We start from the raw sequence: 25,326 nt of genomic DNA, 5'->3' as shown, positions 1-25,326 counted from the left end.
GTTGAAAAAAAATTAGGTTATTGATATAGGTATAACATAAGTAAGTGGGATTTTGAATAATAAAACTACTACAAATTTCAAAAGGTCGCATGAAGGTAATGTAGCTTTTATTGCAATTCTGCATTTAACTTTCTAGGTTACTGATTTCAATTTTTACCTCGAAACCTTTTTTAATAAATCAAATTCTGAATAATCATTTCGATTCTGTTTTTTTTATTTGAGTCAGATTTTTTAAATTCCAACGGAAGTCGAACTAACCATCCTTTTCTTTCCCCGATGAATCGTAAGGACGTGGCCGGCGCCGTTATTGACCAGATAAGATGAGGAACCTTCGAAACGTGTACACAGAAAATGATGGTTCTTGTCAATCACGGAGTAGCAACTACTGAAATGTACGGTTTATCTAAGCTCAAATGAGTCAGATTTTTTAAATTCGATTCTCAATCATAATTATTAATTCTTAATGCTTAATTTTTATCAAAAACCTAAAATTGCGAATATATTTTTTTTATATTATATTATTCATTCAGATAATGTAGGTATACAATAGAAATTTTTTAAATTTTAATTTAGTATGATATATTGACCACTATGCTTTGTATGCTTTAAAAATTTCTTTTTTTTTTTTTTTATTCAATATAATATATTTGAGGCCAATTTACTTATTAAAAGTTTTTCTGAGCCGAAGGTCATATTTTTTACTAATACTAAGGGGGGGTTGGAAGGGATTTGGGGGAGTGGATGGGAGTTGAGAAGGTGAAGGGGTATTTGAGGGGATCACTTTCCTAGATAGGGTTTTGAGATTATCATTTGTCTTATCCGACGAATCTTCTGGCGATGATTCCGTGGTAGAAGGTTTCTGAGGAGGAGAAGCGGTGTTCGATCGTACAGCTGGTGTAGGCCTTTTCTGGTGAGGTGTCTGCTGCTGTTGCTGATGCTGCTGGGGTTGTTGTTGTTCTTTCGGTTTTGGCTGAGTTGTTACGATTTTTTCGATACCTTTTGTTTTCATTGGAGTATGGATGGATTTCAAAATACTCGCGTATGTGCTGCTGTTGTTCATCTGCTGTACGACTTTTCGAGCCTCGGCAGTTGAGATACTTTTTTCTGTGCTAAGCTTAAGTGCTGCAGTTTCGGCTGTCCAGATTGGGCATGTGCGACTTATCGGCGTGTGTCCTTCTTCATTGCAGTTACCACAGTAGGAATTCTTCTTGCATTGTTGACTATCATGACTAGGGGAGCTGCAACGGTTACAAGCTATAGGAGATGTACACTTGCTCTTCGGATGACCATATTTGAGACACGTTCGGCATAATAAAGGCAACGGGTAATATGGACGAGTTCGAACTCGGAGAAGCCCAAAGTTGATAAATTCGGGAATTATCGTGCTACTGATCGTTAAGACTAGGGTATTAGTGCCTACGATTTCGTTGGATATCTTCTTCGTGATTCTTCTGACTTCAATAATGTTTTGAGATGCTAGCTCAGATAACAATGCGTCGTCTGCCATACCTTCGACCTCCGGACACGTGACAACGAATTTGCGCTGATTCAATCTGGGGTGATGCTCGATCTTGACAGGAGTACCATCATCTAAATTCGTCAACTTGGCTAATTCTGTTCTTAAGTTTTTGTTGCGGATCTTTAGCACGTACCATCGTTGGGTTTTTTCGTAGAACGCACCTTCCACCTTCCCGTAACGTTCGACGGATCGACCAATGATGAAAGGATTTTTCGGGAGCACATGTCCATCAGCTGCTTTTAAAACCATATAAAACATACGCCCGTGTAGGTTCTGCAAATCCATCCATTCTGGTAACGTTCGATCGGGGTGGTCCCCCGGTGATGGACTCATCACAGCACTAAAACTTTTCACCACTTATCACAAAAGATTGTATTTTTTGCCTTTGTCTTGCGAGAAGGAAAAAAACATCCGATCTCACTCGAGGCTGAGGAAGAACTCGCTTTAAAAATTTCAATGATGAACTTTTTAATGATTAACTTTCCCGAAGACCGCAATAAATTCTGATAACTGGGAAGTATGGAAAGAATTCTTATTGCTTATTTTTCCTTGTTCCGAATAAAGGAATTCGGAAGAAGAATTTAAAAAAATATTAAATCCAAATCGATCCCTCGCGATCCTTTTCAGCAAAGTTCTGAAATAAATCAAAATCTTATTAATTAAGATTAATCACCGTGATTTATGTTTTGAAATTAATTTTTACGGCCTTATCGGTGAATGTTATGTTCTCATAGTGAGAACATTTCAAGAATTGAAAATTATAGATGGATAGAAGAAGATTAGAAGAAAATTATAGGTGTTGAAAATGAGCGGGTAGAAATTTTTAAGAAGCATTTTCACCACATACTTAACTTTTGTTCAATCACGGATCAACTATTTTGAAATGTTAGAATCGGACAGGGTTGAGTCTAACACAACACAATAGTTGATCTTGCGTGGTTCGCACCGCGAAACTTGCAGTGCGAACGAACAAAAGGAAAGCATGTGGTCGCTCTGAAAAGCTCCCGTAAACGGTACAACGGTTCTATCGACGTCAGACTTGTACCGGTTGTTATCTTTGCGAGCGATCCAATCGGGTTTGATTGTTTTCGCTTCGGTCGATAGGGTGGTACAGACTGGCTATCGATGCAAAGAACAACGTTTTTGATTTTTTACTAGCCAAATTTTTAATTTTATTAATTAAGATTAATCACCGTGATTTATGTTTTGAAATTAATTTTTACGGCCTTATCGGTGAATGTTATGTTCTCATAGTGAGAACATTTCAAGAATTGAAAATTATAGATGGATAGAAGAAGATTAGAAGAAAATTATAGGTGTTGAAAATGAGCGGTGATTAATCTTAATTAATAAAATTAAAAATTTGGCTAGTAAAAAATCAAAAACGTTGTTCTTTGCATCGATAGCCAGTCTGTACCACCCTATCGACCGAAGCGAAAACAATCAAACCCGATTGGATCGCTCGCAAAGATAACAACCGGTACAAGTCTGACGTCGATAGAACCGTTGTACCGTTTACGGGAGCTTTTCAGAGCGACCACATGCTTTCCTTTTGTTCGTTCGCACTGCAAGTTTCGCGGTGCGAACCACGCAAGATCAACTATTGTGTTGTGTTAGACTCAACCCTGTCCGATTCTAACATTTCAAAATAGTTGATCCGTGATTGAACAAAAGTTAAGTATGTGGTGAAAATGCTTCTTAAAAATTTCTACCCGCTCATTTTCAACACCTATAATTTTCTTCTAATCTTCTTCTATCCATCTATAATTTTCAATTCTTGAAATGTTCTCACTATGAGAACATAACATTCACCGATAAGGCCGTAAAAATTAATAAATCAAAATCTTCAATATGAAAATGGAAAAATGAATTTTAAAAGGCAATAAATAGCTTCAATTTTTTAAATAATATTTTTGAAAATTGCGGAATTTCCTTTTCTAAAGCATTTTATCTCAGATAGCGGAGATAAGGGCAAAATAGTTACCTTGAGAAGGACGGTTATTTAACCATAGAAAATGTGCTATAATGTGTGAATTACATGATTGTTTCGTGTTCAGACACTAAAGAAGTCTATTTCCTATCTGGCTGATACTTGAAAAAGTAGAAAAAGTAGATAAAAACGTTTAAATATGCATTTGAAAATTTAAAATCAGTCACTTTAGGGGCATAATGAGAACCCCTACTGGGACAGTATAAGCAACATCAATTAGGGCACGATGAGCGTTTTCTGCCGGGGAATCTAGCAGCGAATTTCACTCGACGAAGTCAACTGAATTATAGAGCTAAAACTTGACTTGTTTCATCTTCAGGTATCAGGTATCAGAAAAGGGGTAGGCTCAACGTTATCCAAACAAACGGGAAAATTGTGCCTAGACTTTTTTCACAGATTTCAAACCATAAAATTTGAAAACCATAAAAAGGATTAGATAATAAATTTAATATATAGGGCATAAAGCCGATCCACGTAGGGATTTTGAAGCATTGAAGCTTATAACCACATTGGGTGAAAAATGACAGAACGTTATTTTAGTTTAAATTCTTATGATTAGATACAAAATGTTCTAACCAGGATGCTACAATGAGGGCAAATAAACGATTTAATAATGGCAAAGTTGGCATTTAGCCTATCCACATAGGGATTTTTAAGCAATAAAGCTTTTTTTCTCATAATATTGAAAATAAGGACTTTTTTTAACTTACTTTGTTAAATTCTGACATACATTGAAGAAATGTAGTCGGGCAAAAGAGGGAAAAGGACACACTAAGTGGAAGGTAAATATATGAATCATAGCTTAACCATACAGGAGATTAATAAGTGTTGTTTTTTATATATTTTAATTTAACTGACCAGTTAGCGCTCTGGTTCGTTAGACGACTACAATGAGTTTCTGTGACGCCAAATTTGAAACAAGCAATATTAACACTGCACGAAGCTGATGATTCTAAAGCTAAGAGAACATGTGTCAATACAAGATAAGTTACATACATATATTAGGTTATGTTAAACTGTCGAAATGCAATACAAGTTTTGATCAAAAGCTTGATTCAATAGGAATTTCAAAGCCTTTTGGTAACCTGCACTAAAAAAAAGTTATTTCTTGATTTTTTTTTTCTTGGAAACGACATTTGTACGGCTTGAATGATTGAATAACCATGACGCCATTTTAAAAATAAAATATCTGTATATAAAAGAACATTTACCTCCACAAAATTCTGTTACCAAACCAAAGATAGAAGGGACTGAACACTTGTCCAATAGATATATATAAAATACACTTATTTTACGCTTGATGTAACAGATATAACTGATGTAATTTAGATCATATTCTTCTATGATTTCAAATCGGTTAATACTAACAGATAGACAAACACAATGGGAGCGTAAGCGATGCGTTTGCGATTCACATTTGAACAATTGTGAAGAAATTTACTAAACCGAGTTACTAGGAGAGCAAAGAGATTAGTTAAATGAAAAATCATATTCCAAATACGTATATTAACGTGCCAGCAATAAATTTTTCATCGGGAGACCGGACTATCGATTGTCGAAGGACTTCCAACAAGGAAAATAAAGTACTAGATTGTCGGAAGTCTGTGTTTTGTTGCCAGTTCACCAGCGAAGTTTCTAAAAAAAATAATAAAATTCACAAGACCATCAGCCAAGTCATTCATAGAAAGTACACTAAGGTTTTTTAACGCGAATTTATTTTGCACAGTTTTCCTTACATGACTTCCATTTAAACAGTTTTTAGCAATTACCAGGGTTATTTTTCACGGTTCTCAACACGTTATTTGAGACAAATATTTCAAGTTCTACATGTAAAGGCGAATTTGATATCGCGTAAACAACCTTTGTGTAAGAACAAATACATGTCAAAATTGTTTTAAAAATTCGAAAACTCAAGAAAACCTACAGCATTTTATACTTTGGACAATAGAGTCGAATAAATAAGGTAGAGTAAGGCAATTTTACTAAGAATCCGACAGAAATTTTTTAGGTTGTGTTGCATATTTGAGGAAAAAGACGTATTGGAAGATTTTTTGTGTTGAACCAATAAATTGGAATTTGATTTTTTTCAGTGTAAGTTACTGAGCTTTGTAAAACTTTTCCATTTAAAAGCGGGACATTTTGAGGAAAAAGTGGGACGGCGGGACATTCAACAAAAAAGGGGGAGATATCAAATATCCATATTAGGCTGAATAGCTTTTGTTTACTTTTTATGAGTTTAGAACTATCGATAGGAACTTTAATTTTCATATCAGAAGAATGCTCCTGTCTTATGCTACGTTTGGTTAATTAGGAGTGTTCATGCATATTAATCATTTTTAAATTTATAAAACAACTAGCTGATCCCGTACTAACTGTGATGAACAGTTTGCATAAATGTTAATTTCCAAGGATTTTCCAGACTCATTTTCGGATGCATTGTTAAGCAATTCTTGCAAAAATATTCAACAGGTAATGTGGACAATCCTTGTTCTGTCGTCTGAAACTAAATTCGAAATTAGGAATCATTTGACCTTGCCAACTGTTAATCTGGATAACACCTCTTTTTCTGTCATCTCGTGTAACAATAAAAATCAGATATCGATTGCCCAAAAAAGAAATAATTTGACCGAATCCTGTGTTAAGTTCAGAGGACAAACAAACAAACAAACAAACGAACAAAAAAATAAACAAACCCACTTTAGTTGTGACTGTGATTGTAGTTGTTTTCTTGTATAAAGAGTGATATGGTCAAAATTTGGTCAAGAGAAAACGCGTGTAATTCGGTGAAATCGTTTATTTAAAAAATGGGCTTGTGATATAGCTCAGTTGGCAAGTCTGTTGTCTCCTGAGCCGATGTCCGCGAGTTCGAGCCCAAGAGCAAACATCGAACACAGTTGTACCGGATAAGTTTTTCAATAACGATCCGCCAACTGCACCGTTGATAAAGTCGCGAATGCCATAAAGATGGTAAAACGACTATAATCGAAACAAAAAAAAAAAAAAAGTTTATTTAAAAAATCAAATAAATTTTTTTTTCAAGTTTAATTAGTATAAAATTCAGGAAAAATATTCAGTTAGGCTTCCGCTTTTCCAAATCCGAATTGCCGGGCCTTACGCTTAACCCCTGCCATCAGATTTTGTACAGCCACCTTGTCCACCTTCTTCGCCGCAGAAAGCCAGTTTGCCCTAAACTGCTGCTCGTCCTTAGCAGTTTTTTTTGGTCTTCTTTAGGTTCCGCTAGACAATAGCCCAGTATTTCTCAATTGGGCGGAGCTCTGGCGTGTTGGAAGGGTTCTTGTCCTTGGGAACCACCTGCACGTTGTTGGCGGCGTACCACTCCATGGCCTTTTTACCGTAATGGCAAGATGCCAAATCCGGCCAAAACAGTACGGAACAACCGTGTTCTTCAGGAAAGGCAGCAGCCGCTTATTCAAACACTCTGTCACGTAAATTTCTTGGTTGACAGTCCCAGAAGCTATGAAAATGCTGCTTTTCAAGCCACAGGTACAGATGGCTTGCAAACCAGATATTTCTTCGCGAACTTTGACAGTTTCATGTGCTTGAAAATATCTGTTGCCTTTCCCCTTCCATTTGCCGTATAAAACTCCTGTCCCGGAAGCTGCTTGTAGTCGGCTTTGACGTAGGTTTCGTCGTCCATTACCACGCAGTCAAACTTCGTCGTATTTTGTTTATCATTGCGATTTAGAGTCACTACCTTCTTGTAAGTCGATAGTCCGGCTCGTTTTTTGGCTCGATGCACGGTTATAGACGATACACCCAGCTTATTTGCGGCATCTCGGAGAGAGAGGTTAGGGTTTTGCTTGAAACTACCGGCAACTCTCTTTGTCGTCTCAGCGGCTTCCGGTTTTCGATTTCCCTCTGATCCAGACTTCCTGGCTGTCGGCAAACGTTCCCCAAACACTTTAATTACATTGGTAATGGTTGGTTTGGCAACTTTTAGCGATTTTGCCAGCTTTGCGTGCGAGTAGCTCGGATTTGCGAGCGATGCGCGAGCAAAATTTCTTCCTAGGACGGCATTTTGACAACTGAAGAGTGAATTCCAAAATCAAAATAGGAGCAACATTCTACACACACGCACACACCTTCAAAGTGAGGGGTGTTCAGGTTTTTAAATGCAAAATTGAAAGAAATACGTCAAGTTGATATTGACCAAATTTTGACCGTATCACCCTTTATGGATACACACATCTCCTTAGAAGCAAGAACAGTATCAAATATTAATTTTCAAAGTTTATTATGGGTCAGAAAAACAGACTGTGAAAATGTTTTTTGTATCCTTTGGCAGAAACTTCTAATTTAATTGTGATGCTCAAATTCACGACCGACGACCAGTTTCAAACTAAATATTTTTTGACTAAACTGTGGTCGAAATTCCAACAGAACTACCTTGCTACGCGTACGACCCTTTCGAATCGATTCCACCGAAGATAACTCTATTTGCACAAGAACCACGCATGCATGCTCCCATTCACCCGCTGGCCATATCAATATCTATCCCGCCCTGTCGCGAAATGTGCACTTCTCCCCCAGGGCACTAGGACGGACATACGATTGCTGATATATGTAGTTAGTAGGTATGTAGGGATTTGATTCATGAAAGCAAAGCAACAAGCTCTATTACATTACCTACTACACAAACTGAGTTGCCTCAAGAAGCACAACGACAGCACGCATGTGACAACAACATCAACGAGAAAAATACACCACAATTTGTTCTCGGATATCCAAATGCATTCGCAAATGAGGCTATCCGTATCATGGCTTAGGACATGTCTGCCCATTCGACATGGGGCAACTTGTTCTTTCTTTGGGCGGGTATTAAATGAGAGAATCGAGTGATAAATGGAGTTGAATTAAAATTCCATTCTAGATGTCTGGAAAACTATCGGAGACTGGCAAGAGTTAATGTAAAGGACCAAAACCATTGAAACCAAAATAAATGTGCGTTGGGATAATTAATTTCGAAAGGTATGTAACAGATACAAAAAATAAAGATACCCTTTTAAAAGATTTTGAGAAACAATTCATAGATCACTCAGTTTGGTTGATAATAGAATCAGGGTTTGATTGGATATTTCTCTTCTATTTGAGAACAGCATGTTTCGTTCAAAATTGTCTATCAATAATACAAAGCACTAAATTCAAAGAGCTATTTTAATCCCTTGCAGCAAAACGTGTCCTGTTTCACTTTGTTTTCAAATAAAGTGTCCAACCCAGAAAACCAAATGAACATTGATGGAAAATGTTGTAAAGCTCTTTATCTGAGTACTACTTATAATGTTGCTTACAACAATTATGTATTACTTTCAAAAGCATTCTGGAAAACTTTCATAGCTTCTTGTTATTTCGGGAGTTTCCTTAAAGTTTTTTTTCGCCGTAAACTCTTCTGTTAATTCGCTTTCTAAAGCCATTGAAAATAACTCAGCTCACGTTTTTTGCACCTGTCCGAAAGCCGAGAGACTCGATTTCGAGAATAACCCCAGGATATTTCCACTCCAGTGATGCTGGCTTCCACCAGAAAGGGCGAAGCAAAACTTTTAAGTCTGGCAATGTCGAAAGTTTTTGCGTTTATTTTGATTTTCTATAATGTGTTAAAATTATGCACTGGCCCGAAAGTCACGTTCAACGGATATTTATATCTGGGATACTGAATCTTGTGTTTTGGTTTGTCTCTACATCGTGAACGAAAACGTGCCGGGCGGAATTACCGGAGAGGCTGCTGGGCTGGCTGATTCTTCTTGTGGCTTCTAATTGGGCCAGCCAGCAAGCAGAGGAAGATTTACGATCATCCAGCAGCATCTCAAGTCTCATTAAACGGTGAACTGAATAGGAGTAGTTTATAAAGTGCAGAAAATATGCCCTAACCTGTCGATTAGACCAATTGATTTCCCACCAGCGGGTTTGAAAGAGCGATGAAACAATAGTTCAATAAAGCAACCTTCACGACCCAGGTGTTACCAATAATAAAAGCATAAACGTTTGGGCCCGAGAAACAAATAGGACGACTGCGGCGGGCTGAATAAGTGTCTCATTTGAATAATAAAGTTGAAATTTGAAAATGAGTTTTTTGAGAGAAATTTAAAAAAAAATCAAATACTAGGTAAAATTGAGTATGCCACCAAATTTAGAGTGTCCATTTCCAGGCAATTTTCGCGTTCCCGGGAATAGGGAAATCTGAGCATCCTTTGCCCGGAAATTACAGGGTTCCCGGGAATAATTGAAAAAGGATATTTCAACCCTCTTTGAAAACAAATGAAACCATTCATATGTATATTAATGGTATTTTTAAATGTTTTTCACAGATTCAGTACTATTTGAATTTTACAGTACACTGAGGTTTTTTTTTACGCGGTATTCCGTCCCGCGTAAAAAAAAACCGCGTAAAAAAAAACCGCGTTAATTCGGAAATCCGCGTAAAAAAAACCGCGTTAATTCGAAAATCCGCTTAAAATAAACCGCGTTCATTCGAAAATCCGCGTAAAAAAAACCGCGTTAATTCGAAAATCCGCGTAAAAAAAACCTCGTACTTCGAAAATCTGCGTTAAAAAACCCCGAAATTCTGAAATCCACGTAAAAAATCCATTTTAATTAAAAAATTCACGCAAAAAAGCACGTTACTAAAAAACGCGTAGGAACCATGATTATTTAAAAATTTGCGTACAATGATAGTTTATTTTTAAGATAAAAAACAAAATCAATTAGATTAATAGAATAGTAGAATATAGTGAGGCTTATTTGACAGTGTGGAATTCAGATCGTCTCATGTCTCCTGTCTCAGGTCTTATGTTCCATGTCTCAGGTCTCATGTCACAGGTCTCATGTCTGAAGTCTCATGTCTCATGTCTCATGTCTCATGTCTCAGGTCTCAGGTCTCAGGTCTCATGTCTCATGTTTCAGGTCTCATGTCTCATGTCTCAGGTCTCATATCTCAGGTCTCATGTCTCATGTCTCATGTCTCATGTCTCATGTCTTAGGTCTCATGTCTCAGGTCTCATGTCTCAGGTCTCATGTCTCATGTCTCAGGTCTTATGTCTCATGTCTCATGTCTCATGTCTCAGGTCTTATGTCTCATGTCTCAGGTCTTATGTCTCATGTCTCAAGTCTCATGTCTCAGGTCTCATGTCTCAGGTCTCATGTCTCATGTCTCAAGTCTCAGGTCTCAAGTCTCAGGTCTCAAGTCTCAGGTCTCATGTCTCATGTCTCGTGTCTCAGATCTCGAGTCTCATATTTCAGGTCTCAAATCTCAGGTCTCATGTCTCAGGTCTCAGGTCTCAAGTCTCAGGTCTCAGATCTCATGTATCCCGTTCTTAGTCTCAGAGCTAAGATTTTCCGAACTACAAAAAGATTCTGTGTTTTCCTTTGAAAAAGTCTTAGAATATTTTCTCTCAAAAACCGCGTTAATTCGAAAATCCGCGTAAAAAAAACCGCGTTAATTCGAAAATCCGCGCAAAAAAAAACCGCGTTAATTCGAAAATCCGCGTAAAAAAAGCCGCGTAAAAAAAAACCGTGTAAAAAAAAACCGCGTAGAAAAAAACCTCAGTGTATTTTGTAACCAATAATAAATTAAAACTATTGATTTTGAATTTGTTTTTGTTTAAAAACATAAACTATTTAAAGGCAAAACGGTTTTTCCACCGAACACATCTAAAGTGAAGTTTAATAAGTTAATCAGTGTCCAGTGATAAATTGACAAAATCGTGAATAATTTTTCATTAACACTAGAAGGACCGGCAAATTGAATATACCTATTCGGACCGTGACCAGTCAAAATGACTGGTAAAGGGGAAATTTTTTAAATCATTATATTTTAAACTTTTTTCTTCTGAAATTATTTTGTTATTTATTCGATATTATTTTTGTTGCCTATAAATTATACCTGACATTGTAGGTTTTGAAGCATATTTTTTCTATAAGTAGAGCAATTACCCATGGGTGCACGGATTCACCGCCATTCATCCAAAATCATTTTTTTTGCATGCTAAAAGTAAAGGATAAAGACTTTTATAGATTCAAATGAAAATTTGTGTTATAAACATGGTTTTCCACTGTGGGTGCACGAGTTCATCGCGTTTTAATCAAATATTGGACTTTTTGCAACTTTTTGTATTTTTACAAATCTCAACTAAACCAAATACGAAACCATGTCTTTCATGTTGAGTCATAATGATTTAAATAACGATTTTTATTTTAAGTTCCGTTTATTCATAACTGGAAAAGAAATATTCCAATTGTATCTTGAAATAATAAATTTATATATTTATTATTAAAAAACAGGTTTTTGCAATCGTATATTTATTTGATAAGATCTGATCAACATCCCAGAAATTGGAAAACGGTTACCATGGACTGAGTGAATTTTAGGAATTATATGCATCAAGTTATGTCGTGCGACGAAAAACAGTGAAAATAAAAATAATGAATCAACATTGTCAAATGTACACGTTGATTTGTTTTTCCTTAAAAGTTTTTCGACTGACCAATATTGCATTTCAAATTCCTATCATATCTAACTAAAAAATATTTTGTGATCTGAAGCAAGTTGAAAACTATTTATTTCTATATAATTTAGCGCCGATGTGGTCTATCAGATAGGCTGGCGCGAGTCTGGTCTAGGCATGCCAAGCGTACTGGGTTCGATTCCCGGTATCGGCAAGAAAACTCTTGGGTTCAAACCCCATAAGTTGTCGACAGGTAAGATGTGTTTCCTCTTATAATAAGAATGTTCAATAAGAATTTTCAATTGCCAGCTGACCAGGTATATAAACGGGTGCCGAAATACCTGTGAGTGAACTTGCTTTGGAAATTTGTCGAACCTAATAATCTAAGAATGAATGTGAATACATACTTGGGCAGAAACTGCGGTGATTCCGTGCACCCATATGGTGGATAACCAACATATAAAAAAATATTCCGTGCACTTAATTTGAAATATCATTTAAATTATTGAGTTTCATAGCTGATGTCTTCAAATTTGAATAAATGGGTACAAAATTCATAATTATTTTACTCATTCTAGTTTATTATAAAACACATTAATCACCTAAAATAACTCGATTTCTCGAATGGACATAATTTAAATCTGAAATTTCGCCAAATTTTGACAGAAAGTTTGATTATAGTTGAGCAACAAAACTGACCTAAAAATTGGGAGTCAAGTGCTTGAAGCGCCACTTAGCGCCCAATCTGAGAACTTTTTCTACAAATCTTCATGACTTTGCATCGAAAATCAATAATTTAATAACGAATGACACACTTCTGCCCACTATAAATCAACTAGGGCTCATTGTGTTAAATGTAGATTGCAAATAAAACCAAAAACAAGCGAAAATTTTGTATCTTGTTTGAGTTATAGGGTTGTGAATTTTACCAGTTATTTTGACTGGTCACGGTCCGAGTGTGCATGACGAAATTTTGCTCGCTTATTAAAAGAGCTAGTGAAATAAAAAATCACAGTTTTGTAGAGATTCAAAATTCATGAGAAGTCGTATTTTTTGCGAATTTTTAGAGCGAAGTATTTAAAAGATATTCGACAAACAAAGTGTCCAACCAGTCATTTTGACCGGTGCGGTCTTTCTAGTGTTAACGATAGAAGTTGGTTGGATAGACTTTAGGTTACTCATTAACTCTCTGAAATTCTCAAGTAACTTCCTTTTTTTTACAAAAAGAGTAATTGTGTTGCCGATAATTTTGACCGAATCGGAAATACTAACGATGAGTATTGCAAAACGGAACATTCCAATTCTGCTCATTGTCTAGGGTCTATTTGACCCGAACTGTACTTTCTCGAATCGATATCTCAGGAACGGTTAAAGCAAGGCTCATGAGATTTTCTTTCGGTCGGATTATTGTTTTGGTTATAAAATCAAACAACTGAACCGATTTTCACAAACTATAGGGGAGGGTGGGGATACTTGATCCCATTTTCTTATTTTCATCATATCTTTTTGGGATAATTTTGCAACTCGCCGTCTTTTGCATTTTCTGACAACGTGTAATTTCAAGTTTATATGCTCCAAAAGTATGAACGATATAAGAACTCGTAGATGAGCTAGAAGCATTTGCGCGAGACTGAAAAATTGTGATATTTTTTAAGATACAGGAGACTTGATCCCTTATTCAGGAATCAGGGTGCCCTGACCCTAGGCAAAAATCTAATAAAATCAGAATATTAAAGGTCCGTTAACTATTTCTTGCCATATTAGATCTCATTTCACAGTTTGTAAGTATTGGACAAAAAGAATTATAAAAGTTTTTCTTCTACCCTAGAGCCATTGCATACTTTAAGGCGCAATTTTCTAGTTTATTGATAAAAACAGTTTTTTTAGCCCTTTTAATTACTCGATATAAATTGTTGGACAGATATATGAATTCCATGATAACCCATGATCACGATCCATTCAGATGAAAAATACATCTTTTTGGACTCTAGGGATCAATTATACTTATAACATACCGTCAACTGGGGCAACATGCAACAATTTTCAACTTCAATGGCTTCTAAAAAACTTATGTTCACAATCAATCCTACCCCTTATGCATCAAAAGTTTTAAGGATGCTGGGGTATCAAATTGGCGTAGTTAGAAAAATTATAGGTTTCTTCGTTTTTTTTTAATTTTCTAAAAACATGCGATTTTCACCCTCCTTAGAAAATGGGGTAACTTGCAACAAACTTTGTTTTTAATGAAAAATCTTATGAACACTTACGAAAATTTATAGTTTTTAATATATTAGCGATGCCTAAAAGATCATTACACATGACAACACCAACTGCAGTAGTTTTTGGGTCTGTAATAACTAATTTTCACATTTTTTCTGAAAATGAAGATGCTGCATACATTTAGGGGTTAAATAATACTACGAAAAATTCTAAAAGCTGAAATCATTAAAATAAATGTTTGTATGAATGAAATTCCAATGTTTACAAACGCGTGATGCAAAACATTCTTATTCCAACACATGGAAACGAGATTTACAAGGTATTTCTTTGATTTGCATTTCGTTGCATTTAACCTAGGGTGGTCTAACCGGTTTTACCGAAACCGGTAAAACCGGTAAAACCGTCCATTTTCCAATACCGGAAATACCGGCTTGTGTGACGGTAAAAAACCGGTATTTCCGGTAAATTTTTCATCATTCTTTTGCACTGTAATAAAATTGACACAGCTAAATGTTTTTTTTTCTAAAAGTGTATGAGTACAAAATCTCATATTTTTTTCAATCTGTTTCAAACTCTAAGCTCAATAAACTTTACTACAAGGTTTATGTGAGATTTGATTATTTCTAAAAGTTTGCGATGTAACTCAACTGATCATTTTTGAATTAATGCTAGAGTGGCGTTTGCAAGAGCATTGACAAGCTGCCATCTCTCTCTCAGATGATATTTTTTCATGAAACTTTACATATTTCAGTTCAGCTATCGAACTAACGCTCCACAACATTTAAAGACTGCACAAGTGTACAATGACTGAAGAAAAAGATACAGCGAAATGCTTCACAATAATCAATGTATTTTTCATTGAAAAACTGGAATTTGGTCAAAAAATACAAAAATGTTTTATCTATAAACAGGCCAAGTTTACCAAAATCTTTCTAAGCGGTGTCGGGCTATCAAAAATTTAAAAATAAAAATGTTGAAAACTGATTAGAAACTTACTATTTTCTTTTAAAACATAAAATCTTTTTACAGAGTCTGCATCTAAACACATTTTAGAATGTTTGTACGAAATTTCACTATCAATATTTTCAAGGTAATTGATGAAACACTGTTGTTTTTATTTTTGACGCTGTTGAAGCATTTTCTTTTTCTAGACAAAGCAGTAACAAAGTTTTTATAAATTTGCAACAGTATTACAAAGAGCAAAGAGTACAACAAAGAGCGCATGGATCAGATTCAAACAACTTTATTTATTGATTAATTTTGACTGTTTTTTTAATAGATGTTTACAGTTTTCGGCACAAAAACGCTAATCCGCTAATCGCTAGTTAGTCCGATAACTTTTGGCTAGCGGTTTAATTTTGCCGCTAAATTTTGATTTAGCTAGCGAATTAGAAAGTTCCGCTATTTTTTGGTTCCGCCAAATGAAGAACGCTAACTTACATTTACTTGTTTCAAATTCACGAATTATTACTGATAGAAGTAGACTTTTTGTCATTTGACAAGTAAAGGAGACATCGAGCATCATTCTTACTCCAATATGCGCTCCAAGTGATAATGGTCACTTCGAATGGTCTCAGGGCAGAGATGCCTCATACAGATTAACTTTTTTTTCTCTTTAAGTACTTCATTTCTCAACATTCTTAGACAAACAATTCAATAAATATTGTTAAACAGTATCAAACTATTTTAACATTATTTATATAATTCAAAGCTAGAAGGTCAATTTTTAGATGCCATTTTTTGTTTGCAAAAGTACAGTAAACGGCCTATTTGATCAATATTTTACATAGCATGGTCGTCCACATGCGGTGATTTGTTGAAATGTGCTTTTAAGGTTAATCGATGAATTTTCAAAAGCTTTTCCAAATTTCTAAGTTTTTTTTAGAACTCACATTACTATCTCACACGGCAAGTCTCGATTAATAAATGCTGGAAAAATCCGCTTTTTACAACTTGTTTTAAATGGATGAGATATTTACTTCTCACAAAGCAGTTTTTACAAGTATCAAATCAGGTAAAATAAAAATAAGATAATATCACCATGAAATGAATTTGCATTTTTATTTCATTTAGTTTTTTCGATTCACGTTTGGCAATGCTCCTATCATGAGAATTTTGCATTACTATTTTGAAAGTTTGAAAAAAAGTGAAACCTGGTTAAAGATTTTTCAAAAATTTGGGCACAATAAACAATCTGCACTATGTTTGTAAAGTATTTGAGCAAACGAATTGAGATGCAACCAAAATCCATGCTGTTGCCATCCTGTTTACGTTATTGTTTGTCAACAGTTAGCGATTAGCGATTAGCGCTTTAAGCTTGAAGCGATAACTTTTTCCGCTCATTTAACGGTTTTAATTAACGATCGCTAAATTTGAATGAGTTAGCGATTTAATTATCGCCGCTAATTTTTCAATTAGCGATGCCGAACACTGGATGTTTATTTATATTTGTTCGTTTTAATTTTGGAAAGTCAAATTTAATGTGATCACGACCTAGGTTGCGGGAAAAACATACGTTTTTCAGACAACAATAATTCGAAATTTGGTGAGTCAACCAAAAACTTTGGACAGTGTTTTGAGTTTGTTTAGTAATTACTGAAGTCATTTTTTTAACGAAAATTTTTTTTGTATATCACATTTCATATCATTTTCATGAATGACTATATAAACTTTTACTAAATCTGTAAAATCTGTTCTTCAATCTGGATACTGTTGTACAGGGTTTAGGAAAAAAAAATCGTCGAAAATTATATGAAACTTCTTAAATTTCTGCAACCTTAATGCGAAATAGATTTATGACAAAGGGATATTTTAAAGGCACAGTACCATTTTTTTCAACTAAAAATGTTGCAAAATCTATTGCGTCATAAATTCTGAGCATTTTATACCATTACTACTGCAATTAGTTACACCTTTTCATGAATTCGATATACTATAAAAAAATACCGGTTTTACCGGTTTTATAGGTTTTTAAAATTACAAATACCGAACGACCGGATTTGAAAAAAACCGGTAAATCCGACCACCCTAATTTAACCCCAGACACCTAACGGAATTTTAAAAATATTTATTTAAAAAAATTGGGTGATTGTTCGAAAAATATTTTTACACCAACAATGTTGGTATAACGTGAGGAAACCAGTAAAAAGTTTGTAGGTAATATTATCAAGCCGATCCGTCATACTGGGTAAAGTTTTTTTCGGCATAAAAAAATGTAAAAATTTGTACATTTATTGCTCGATTTTTCAAATTTCACATAAAAATAAAAAACTTAAGAAAACTAACTTAAGATGTGAGAAACTATGTCATCATCATTTTGTGATCATTAAAAGATAACTTTATTACACTACATTAAATAAAAAATTGATTTAATGTAGTGTTATATAAATGTTGCATCGAACCCCGCTGTTGCATGATGCCCCGTTTGACGGTACATTTTGGAAAACTTCTTCTAAAAAAATAGAGAGTTTACTATTACTTTGAAAATATGCCATTATGAACTTCATATTATCATATTATACTCTAACGGTTGACATATTGGAAAAAAAAATTTATTTTAATTTTTTCATGTTGGAAACATTGTAAAGTGAATAAAAAAGATCTTCAAATCCAATTTTGTTAAAATTCACAAACACAGTTCAATAACTCGAAAACTTTTTTTTTTATTTGTTGAGATAACAGCATTGTTGTTTTGTTCTGTTTGCCACATTTTTTTTGAACATTTGATATTTGTAAGACATTCCTGTTTCGAGATATAGCGAAGGAATCAAGTATCATCAGGGATCAAGTATCCTCATTCTCCCCTAACATTTTGAAATTTTCCTAATGTCTGCTATCAGATGCTTCTTAAAAAATTTAGTTTTAATTTTTGTGGTCTTCAAAAAAAGACTATAAAGCAAAAAAGTCATCAAAAATAGGTGTTTTGCATCAATGAGAACTCATTTTGTTGAAGTCTTATTAAAAAACTTTTAATTGATATGAATTCAGATAGATTGAGATCTCATGTAAAAATGGTTTCACAGACCACAGCTGGTAATTTGAAAAGTTCATAAGTTTTTTTTTTTCAATGATTTGTAGTTTTATTTTCATATTCTGATGTGTATCGGCTGGTCACTTCGAATGGTCTCAGGGCAGAGATGCCTCATACAGATTAACTTTTTTTTCTCTTTAAGTACTTCATTTCTCAACATTCTTAGACAAACAATTCAATAAATATTGTTAAACAGTATCAAACTATTTTAACATTATTTATATAATTCAAAGCTAGAAGGTCAATTTTTAGATGCCATTTTTTGTTTGCAAAAGTACAGTAAACGGCCTATTTGATCAATATTTTACATAGCATGGTCGTCCACATGCGGTGATTTGTTGAAATGTGCTTTTAAGGTTAATCGATGAATTTTCAAAAGCTTTTCCAAATTTCTAAGTTTTTTTTAGAACTCACATTACTATCTCACACGGCAAGTCTCGATTAATAAATGCTGGAAAAATCCGCTTTTTACAACTTGTTTTAAATGGATGAGATATTTACTTCTCACAAAGCAGTTTTTACAAGTATCAAATCAGGTAAAATAAAAATAAGATAATATCACCATGAAATGAATTTGCATTTTTATTTCATTTAGTTTTTTCGATTCACGTTTGGCAATGCTCCTATCATGAGAATTTTGCATTACTATTTTGAAAGTTTGAAAAAAAGTGAAACCTGGTTAAAGATTTTTCAAAAATTTGGGCACAATAAACAATCTGCACTATGTTTGTAAAGTATTTGAGCAAACGAATTGAGATGCAACCAAAATCCATGCTGTTGCCATCCTGTTTACGTTATTGTTTGTCAACAGTTAGCGATTAGCGATTAGCGCTTTAAGCTTGAAGCGATAACTTTTTCCGCTCATTTAACGGTTTTAATTAACGATCGCTAAATTTGAATGAGTTAGCGATTTAATTATCGCCGCTAATTTTTCAATTAGCGATGCCGAACACTGGATGTTTATTTATATTTGTTCGTTTTAATTTTGGAAAGTCAAATTTAATGTGATCACGACCTAGGTTGCGGGAAAAACATACGTTTTTCAGACAACAATAATTCGAAATTTGGTGAGTCAACCAAAAACTTTGGACAGTGTTTTGAGTTTGTTTAGTAATTACTGAAGTCATTTTTTTAACGAAAATTTTTTTTGTATATCACATTTCATATCATTTTCATGAATGACTATATAAACTTTTACTAAATCTGTAAAATCTGTTCTTCAATCTGGATACTGTTGTACAGGGTTTAGGAAAAAAAAATCGTCGAAAATTATATGAAACTTCTTAAATTTCTGCAACCTTAATGCGAAATAGATTTATGACAAAGGGATATTTTAAAGGCACAGTACCATTTTTTTCAACTAAAAATGTTGCAAAATCTATTGCGTCATAAATTCTGAGCATTTTATACCATTACTACTGCAATTAGTTACACCTTTTCATGAATTCGATATACTATAAAAAAATACCGGTTTTACCGGTTTTATAGGTTTTTAAAATTACAAATACCGAACGACCGGATTTGAAAAAAACCGGTAAATCCGACCACCCTAATTTAACCCCAGACACCTAACGGAATTTTAAAAATATTTATTTAAAAAAATTGGGTGATTGTTCGAAAAATATTTTTACACCAACAATGTTGGTATAACGTGAGGAAACCAGTAAAAAGTTTGTAGGTAATATTATCAAGCCGATCCGTCATACTGGGTAAAGTTTTTTTCGGCATAAAAAAATGTAAAAATTTGTACATTTATTGCTCGATTTTTCAAATTTCACATAAAAATAAAAAACTTAAGAAAACTAACTTAAGATGTGAGAAACTATGTCATCATCATTTTGTGATCATTAAAAGATAACTTTATTACACTACATTAAATAAAAAATTGATTTAATGTAGTGTTATATAAATGTTGCATCGAACCCCGCTGTTGCATGATGCCCCGTTTGACGGTACATTTTGGAAAACTTCTTCTAAAAAAATAGAGAGTTTACTATTACTTTGAAAATATGCCATTATGAACTTCATATTATCATATTATACTCTAACGGTTGACATATTGGAAAAAAAAATTTATTTTAATTTTTTCATGTTGGAAACATTGTAAAGTGAATAAAAAAGATCTTCAAATCCAATTTTGTTAAAATTCACAAACACAGTTCAATAACTCGAAAACTTTTTTTTTTATTTGTTGAGATAACAGCATTGTTGTTTTGTTCTGTTTGCCACATTTTTTTTGAACATTTGATATTTGTAAGACATTCCTGTTTCGAGATATAGCGAAGGAATCAAGTATCATCAGGGATCAAGTATCCTCATTCTCCCCTAACATTTTGAAATTTTCCTAATGTCTGCTATCAGATGCTTCTTAAAAAATTTAGTTTTAATTTTTGTGGTCTTCAAAAAAAGACTATAAAGCAAAAAAGTCATCAAAAATAGGTGTTTTGCATCAATGAGAACTCATTTTGTTGAAGTCTTATTAAAAAACTTTTAATTGATATGAATTCAGATAGATTGAGATCTCATGTAAAAATGGTTTCACAGACCACAGCTGGTAATTTGAAAAGTTCATAAGTTTTTTTTTTTTCAATGATTTGTAGTTTTATTTTCATATTCTGATGTGTATCGGCTTAAACTTTATGCTTTTTGTTAACCTGAGCACATCTACTCTGAAATGTTATGTTGAAATGAGACTAAGCGAATTTCTGAAATCTCTCGTTGTATGTTTTTTTAGGTTTTTTATGTGATAAAAATATCACAAAAATAATAATTTGTTTCCGTTGGTGTTCAAGGTTTTATAGATTAAATAAATCATCAGCCCCGTTTTATAAATATAAGCTCATTATTTAGTTAAAACACAACGGTTTTCAAAAAGAAAATCAATGAGTTTTTCAGTTTTCTTAAATTTTCATTTATGACATATGATATCGGAAACCAAATACTTTTTTATTTTAAATGAACAGTTAAATCAGTCAAAGTTCAGCTGGCATAGTGAAATTTCATTATTTCAACCGGGATGTTCACTATCTTTGCTAAAAAATGCTATCTTTTTTTACCATTTTGTCTTTTGGCTTAATTCTCAGACACCAACAAAATAATAATAATTTTTTTCTTAATTTTTTCTCCATGAATGTTCTTTCTAAGGCTCTGAGCATATGTGTCTATTTATCTACATCATCAGCAGCAAGTTTAGCTCTAGTTTTTGGGTTAGGTAATTTCCGGATTTAATAACAGTTTCCCGGGAATCCCGTTCGGGATTCCTGGGAATGTTCACTCTACAATATGGTTTCCAGATTGTCCGGTTTTATCCGGGTTGGCCCGGATTTTTCACTCTATTCGGCAAATCAAACAAATAAAAAACAAATTGTTTTTTTTTAAATTTTTGCCTCTAAAACGAAATTTTTTGAGCAAGTTTTATTCAAATCATTCATAATCAAATTATGAAAGGTTTTTGGAGGCTTAAAAACAATTTAAAATCTGTGGATAAATTTTGATGAAAAAAAAATTTTTTTCTTGATTTTTGTTGAGTAATTTCTGGGTTTTGACAAAATTTTCCTGGATATTGTCCGGATTTCAGTCGTCAATTTTGAAATGAAATTCCCGGACTTTGCCAGATTTTTATTTAAAATTGCCAGGATTTATCCGGCCCGTATACGTTCTGAAAAAATATCTGACAATGTTACTCTATAATCAATTCTCCATAATTTAATTTATACCTTCATATAGTTTTTACTTATCTTCAATAATACTTTTACAGCCAGATTTGTAGCCTGAGTCCCAAAGATTACCAAATGCGTGAATCATAGTTCACCATTTCCATGATTTTAATTATTATATGTAAGTTACATGTTACATAATGTAACATTAAAATAATTAAAAACATCAACAGTCAAGTGAGAGTCAAGTTGGTTTTCTTTGATTATTTTTGTAAAGTGTAAAAAAAGATTGCTTTTTTGTTGAAAAAATAGTACTTTAAGAACCACGCAACACGCAACTATTCCTAACAAAAATTTATTTACGAAAACAAGTACTTCCGAAGAACAGTGGGGTGCTAACTTTGCCCCGGGTACTCGTTATGCCCTTGTCTCCCCTACTCTTTTTTAAAAGGAGCGCTTTCAAACGATATAAAAATCTAATCTAAACTGTTGCTAATTTAAATGATGTCATTATAAAAATATCTTTTGATTAGTTTTTAAAAATATTTAAGTTGAGGTCTAAATATGTTTTAAGAAAATTCAGGATTCAGTTAATCTTTTTGTTTTTGTTTTTTTCTAAACGCTTGATAGGATTTTTTTTAGCTTTAGGTTTATGTTTCATATTTTGAAATGTAAAGTTACTCCTAAATCCTTGTTCCTTTTTAGTTTGTAGAATTTCTCATAGTGGTTGAGTGAGACTCTGAGCCCAGGTCAGAAAACTTGTATCTCATATTTTTAATCTACTTCAAACCCATTAGTAAAGTTATTGATGGATTTAAAAAGAAAGGTTAATTACTTTGAACAATATAAAGTATGAGTGTCTAGGTTAAGAACGTGTTCCATCTATAAATGAGGTAATTGGAATTTCTCCAAATTTTCTGGTAGTTTTGGTTTTGTAAAAAGTACTTATTATATTTAGGGAGTTTAGAGTATGGGAGAGTGGGGAATCGTGGGCCACTTTTTTTCGTTGTTCCATAACTTCATTATTATAAAAGATAAAATGAAAATAAAAAATGGCATGGTTTTCTACATTTTCAAGGTATCATGAAGTATTTTCAAAAAAAATTTAATAAGTTATTTTCCCCAAATTTTGACTGTTTTAAAAAAAGCAATATTTTTTGAATTTTGAAAAATGGTGGGAAATCGTGGGCCACTAAATCCAAATTGACCACATAACATGCAAAGCTTATGAGTTGACCCAAAACTGTGATTTCATAATTCATTTCGTTATTTTAAAGCAACTTCAGATGATGAAATAAAAAAAATAGAGCTGTGTATGATCGAATAGATTCCAAAACCTGACTCGCGAACGTTTTGGCAAAATTTCTTATATAGGATGGACAAAATATTTTTCATAAATCTTCATTTGGCATTAGAAAACTTTGCAGATTGGAAAAACGTATTTTAAGTTCTGAATGTGTATAAAAACATAAACATATAGGTGGTTCAAGATGTGTGGCCCACGATTCCCCACAAGCTATGATTTGCAAATTGGTTGCGTTTGTGTGACTTATTGATGTTTCATCAAAAAAAATTTTTCCACGTGAAAGATCATGACAAAACTGAGATCATAAGCATATGAGCATATTTTTGTTATGAACTTTAGGTTCTTCATCGATGCAAGTAGCGGGTGTTTTTTTAATTATGTGAGTAAATTTTTCTAACTTTTTTTAGCTTAATAAATAAAAGAAGCTTATGATGCGTATTTCAGTCAACAACATATAGAAATATATGCTCACGAAAAGCGACGACGATGACAGTTGGTTTAAGATTTTTATCTCAACACACAACGGAGATATTAAAAGTGGCCCACGTTTCCCCATGACCCACGATACCCCACTCTCCCCTACTATATTCCACCTTTCATTCCATTATTTGTTTTGATTTAATTTGTTTCACTTGATAATGTTTGAATCTTCAAAGTCGTTAATATCCAAGCACTGTATATCATTACCAGTTTTGAATTTGAATTTTGTTCACTACAGTTAAGAAGATTACTGTTTTCACTGTTGCAGGTTTAGTTTAAAATTTTATATTATTTACAAAAACTTAAAAACTGGAAATAATTTCCAGCTAGATGTGTCACTTTTGTCACTTATTGTTCGTGGAGAGTATCCAGCTCAGGAATTGCCAAAGGGCATCCAACCAACAATTTACCATTTTTCTATTCATGCTTCGGCCAGATGATGATCTTTTCTCGGCTGGTTCCAATCTTAAGCCGCTGCTGTTGGGCTGCAAGCGAAATATTTGTTTCCCTGGAATCCTTCTTCCCAATGTCGCTGCACCGATAATCTCCCTGTGGTATGTTGTAGCATTCAATGAGTTTCTATCCTCTGTTGTTTTTTGTTTTGTAAGCCTTCATGACACCCACGTTGTATTTATCACGTTTTATGCGGCGCAGCACTTCAATTCACGTTCAACCCGAAGATTCCAATCGATGACAAAACAAATGGTTGGGTTATTTATTCTTCACTATAATCACACTTTTTGATTGCTGGTTTTCGTTCTATTTTTCCAACTTAAACATCCATCACCAAAACTTGAACTTTGATATCTTCGGTTGAACGTCACTCAATTAGCTCATCGACGATCGTTCTTCATAGAACCCAAATCTTCGCTTATCTACAGAAGCCGCACAAATCACTAAGCCCCAGACTGATAGACCCCCGAAAAAACGAAAACAGTGCCAGCTCGCGACGACCCAACGACACCCCGGGAGATCAGGCTCCCTTACTAAATGGCTAGAAGTATAAATTTGCACTGGAAATGTTTGATCCGCACAAGTTCACTTTATAATACACTTTAACTTTTCGGCAGGCGGCTCAAATTCTCAGCCAAGCAGCACGCGTTCCGTCGTCGGAGGTTCGTCGCGTTCAAAGGTACTAGCAGAAGAAAAAAAATCGGCGCCAAACAAGTCTCTCGCGTTTTCTCACGAGAAGCGAAGGCGCGCAATTTTCCGATCTGCCGAATCGAATGAATGGTTGTTCTGGGGCTGTTTCTTCTCAATCGGATGTCCACGTGATAGAGCGGCGATCAGGTTTTATTTTTGAATTTTGTTTTGATCTTGTTTTTTCGAGTGATGCATCGATAGCGATAAAGCCGATGAGAATGTTGGAGTAAGGCATAACGAATTCTCGTGCATAGGTGATCCCGTAAACAGTCATTGGTTTCGTCTTGTAAAATTCGTTACGCCTTATATGTTGAGGGTATAAGAATTTTAAGTTTTGTTTTACAATCTATTAATTTGAATCGTCTTATCCCGCAGGGGCATTATTTTCGATTGGGTTTCGACCAGATCGTACGTTTTGAAATAACAGGACCTATATGCGTAACCGAAAAAGTGAATGTGACTCTGAATGGGTTATCTTGGTTATCTACTTTTTCTGGTTGTTAAACTTCATAGATTTCATCCG

At 34.0% G+C, this 25,326-nt stretch overlaps 1 protein-coding gene across 1 annotated transcript in view; it reads right to left on the bottom strand.

The window, feature by feature from the left end:
• LOC129742209 (uncharacterized) overlaps nucleotides 1-24,679 on the bottom strand; it is a 172,975-nt gene extending 148,296 nt beyond the window's left edge. The window contains exon 1 of the mRNA XM_055734080.1: nucleotides 24,071-24,679. Coding sequence (XP_055590055.1) covers nucleotides 24,071-24,085 — 15 coding nt within the window. The 5' untranslated portion in view covers nucleotides 24,086-24,679. The remainder of the gene's footprint in view (nucleotides 1-24,070) is intronic.
• Between the last annotated feature and the right edge of the window lie 647 nt (nucleotides 24,680-25,326).

This window comes from Uranotaenia lowii, chromosome 2 (genome assembly GCF_029784155.1).
Source record: "Uranotaenia lowii strain MFRU-FL chromosome 2, ASM2978415v1, whole genome shotgun sequence".
NCBI classification, from domain to species: domain Eukaryota; kingdom Metazoa; phylum Arthropoda; class Insecta; order Diptera; family Culicidae; genus Uranotaenia; species Uranotaenia lowii.
The sequence above is the reverse complement of the archived record's forward strand: the minus strand, read 5'-3'. Positions and strand labels throughout refer to the sequence as shown.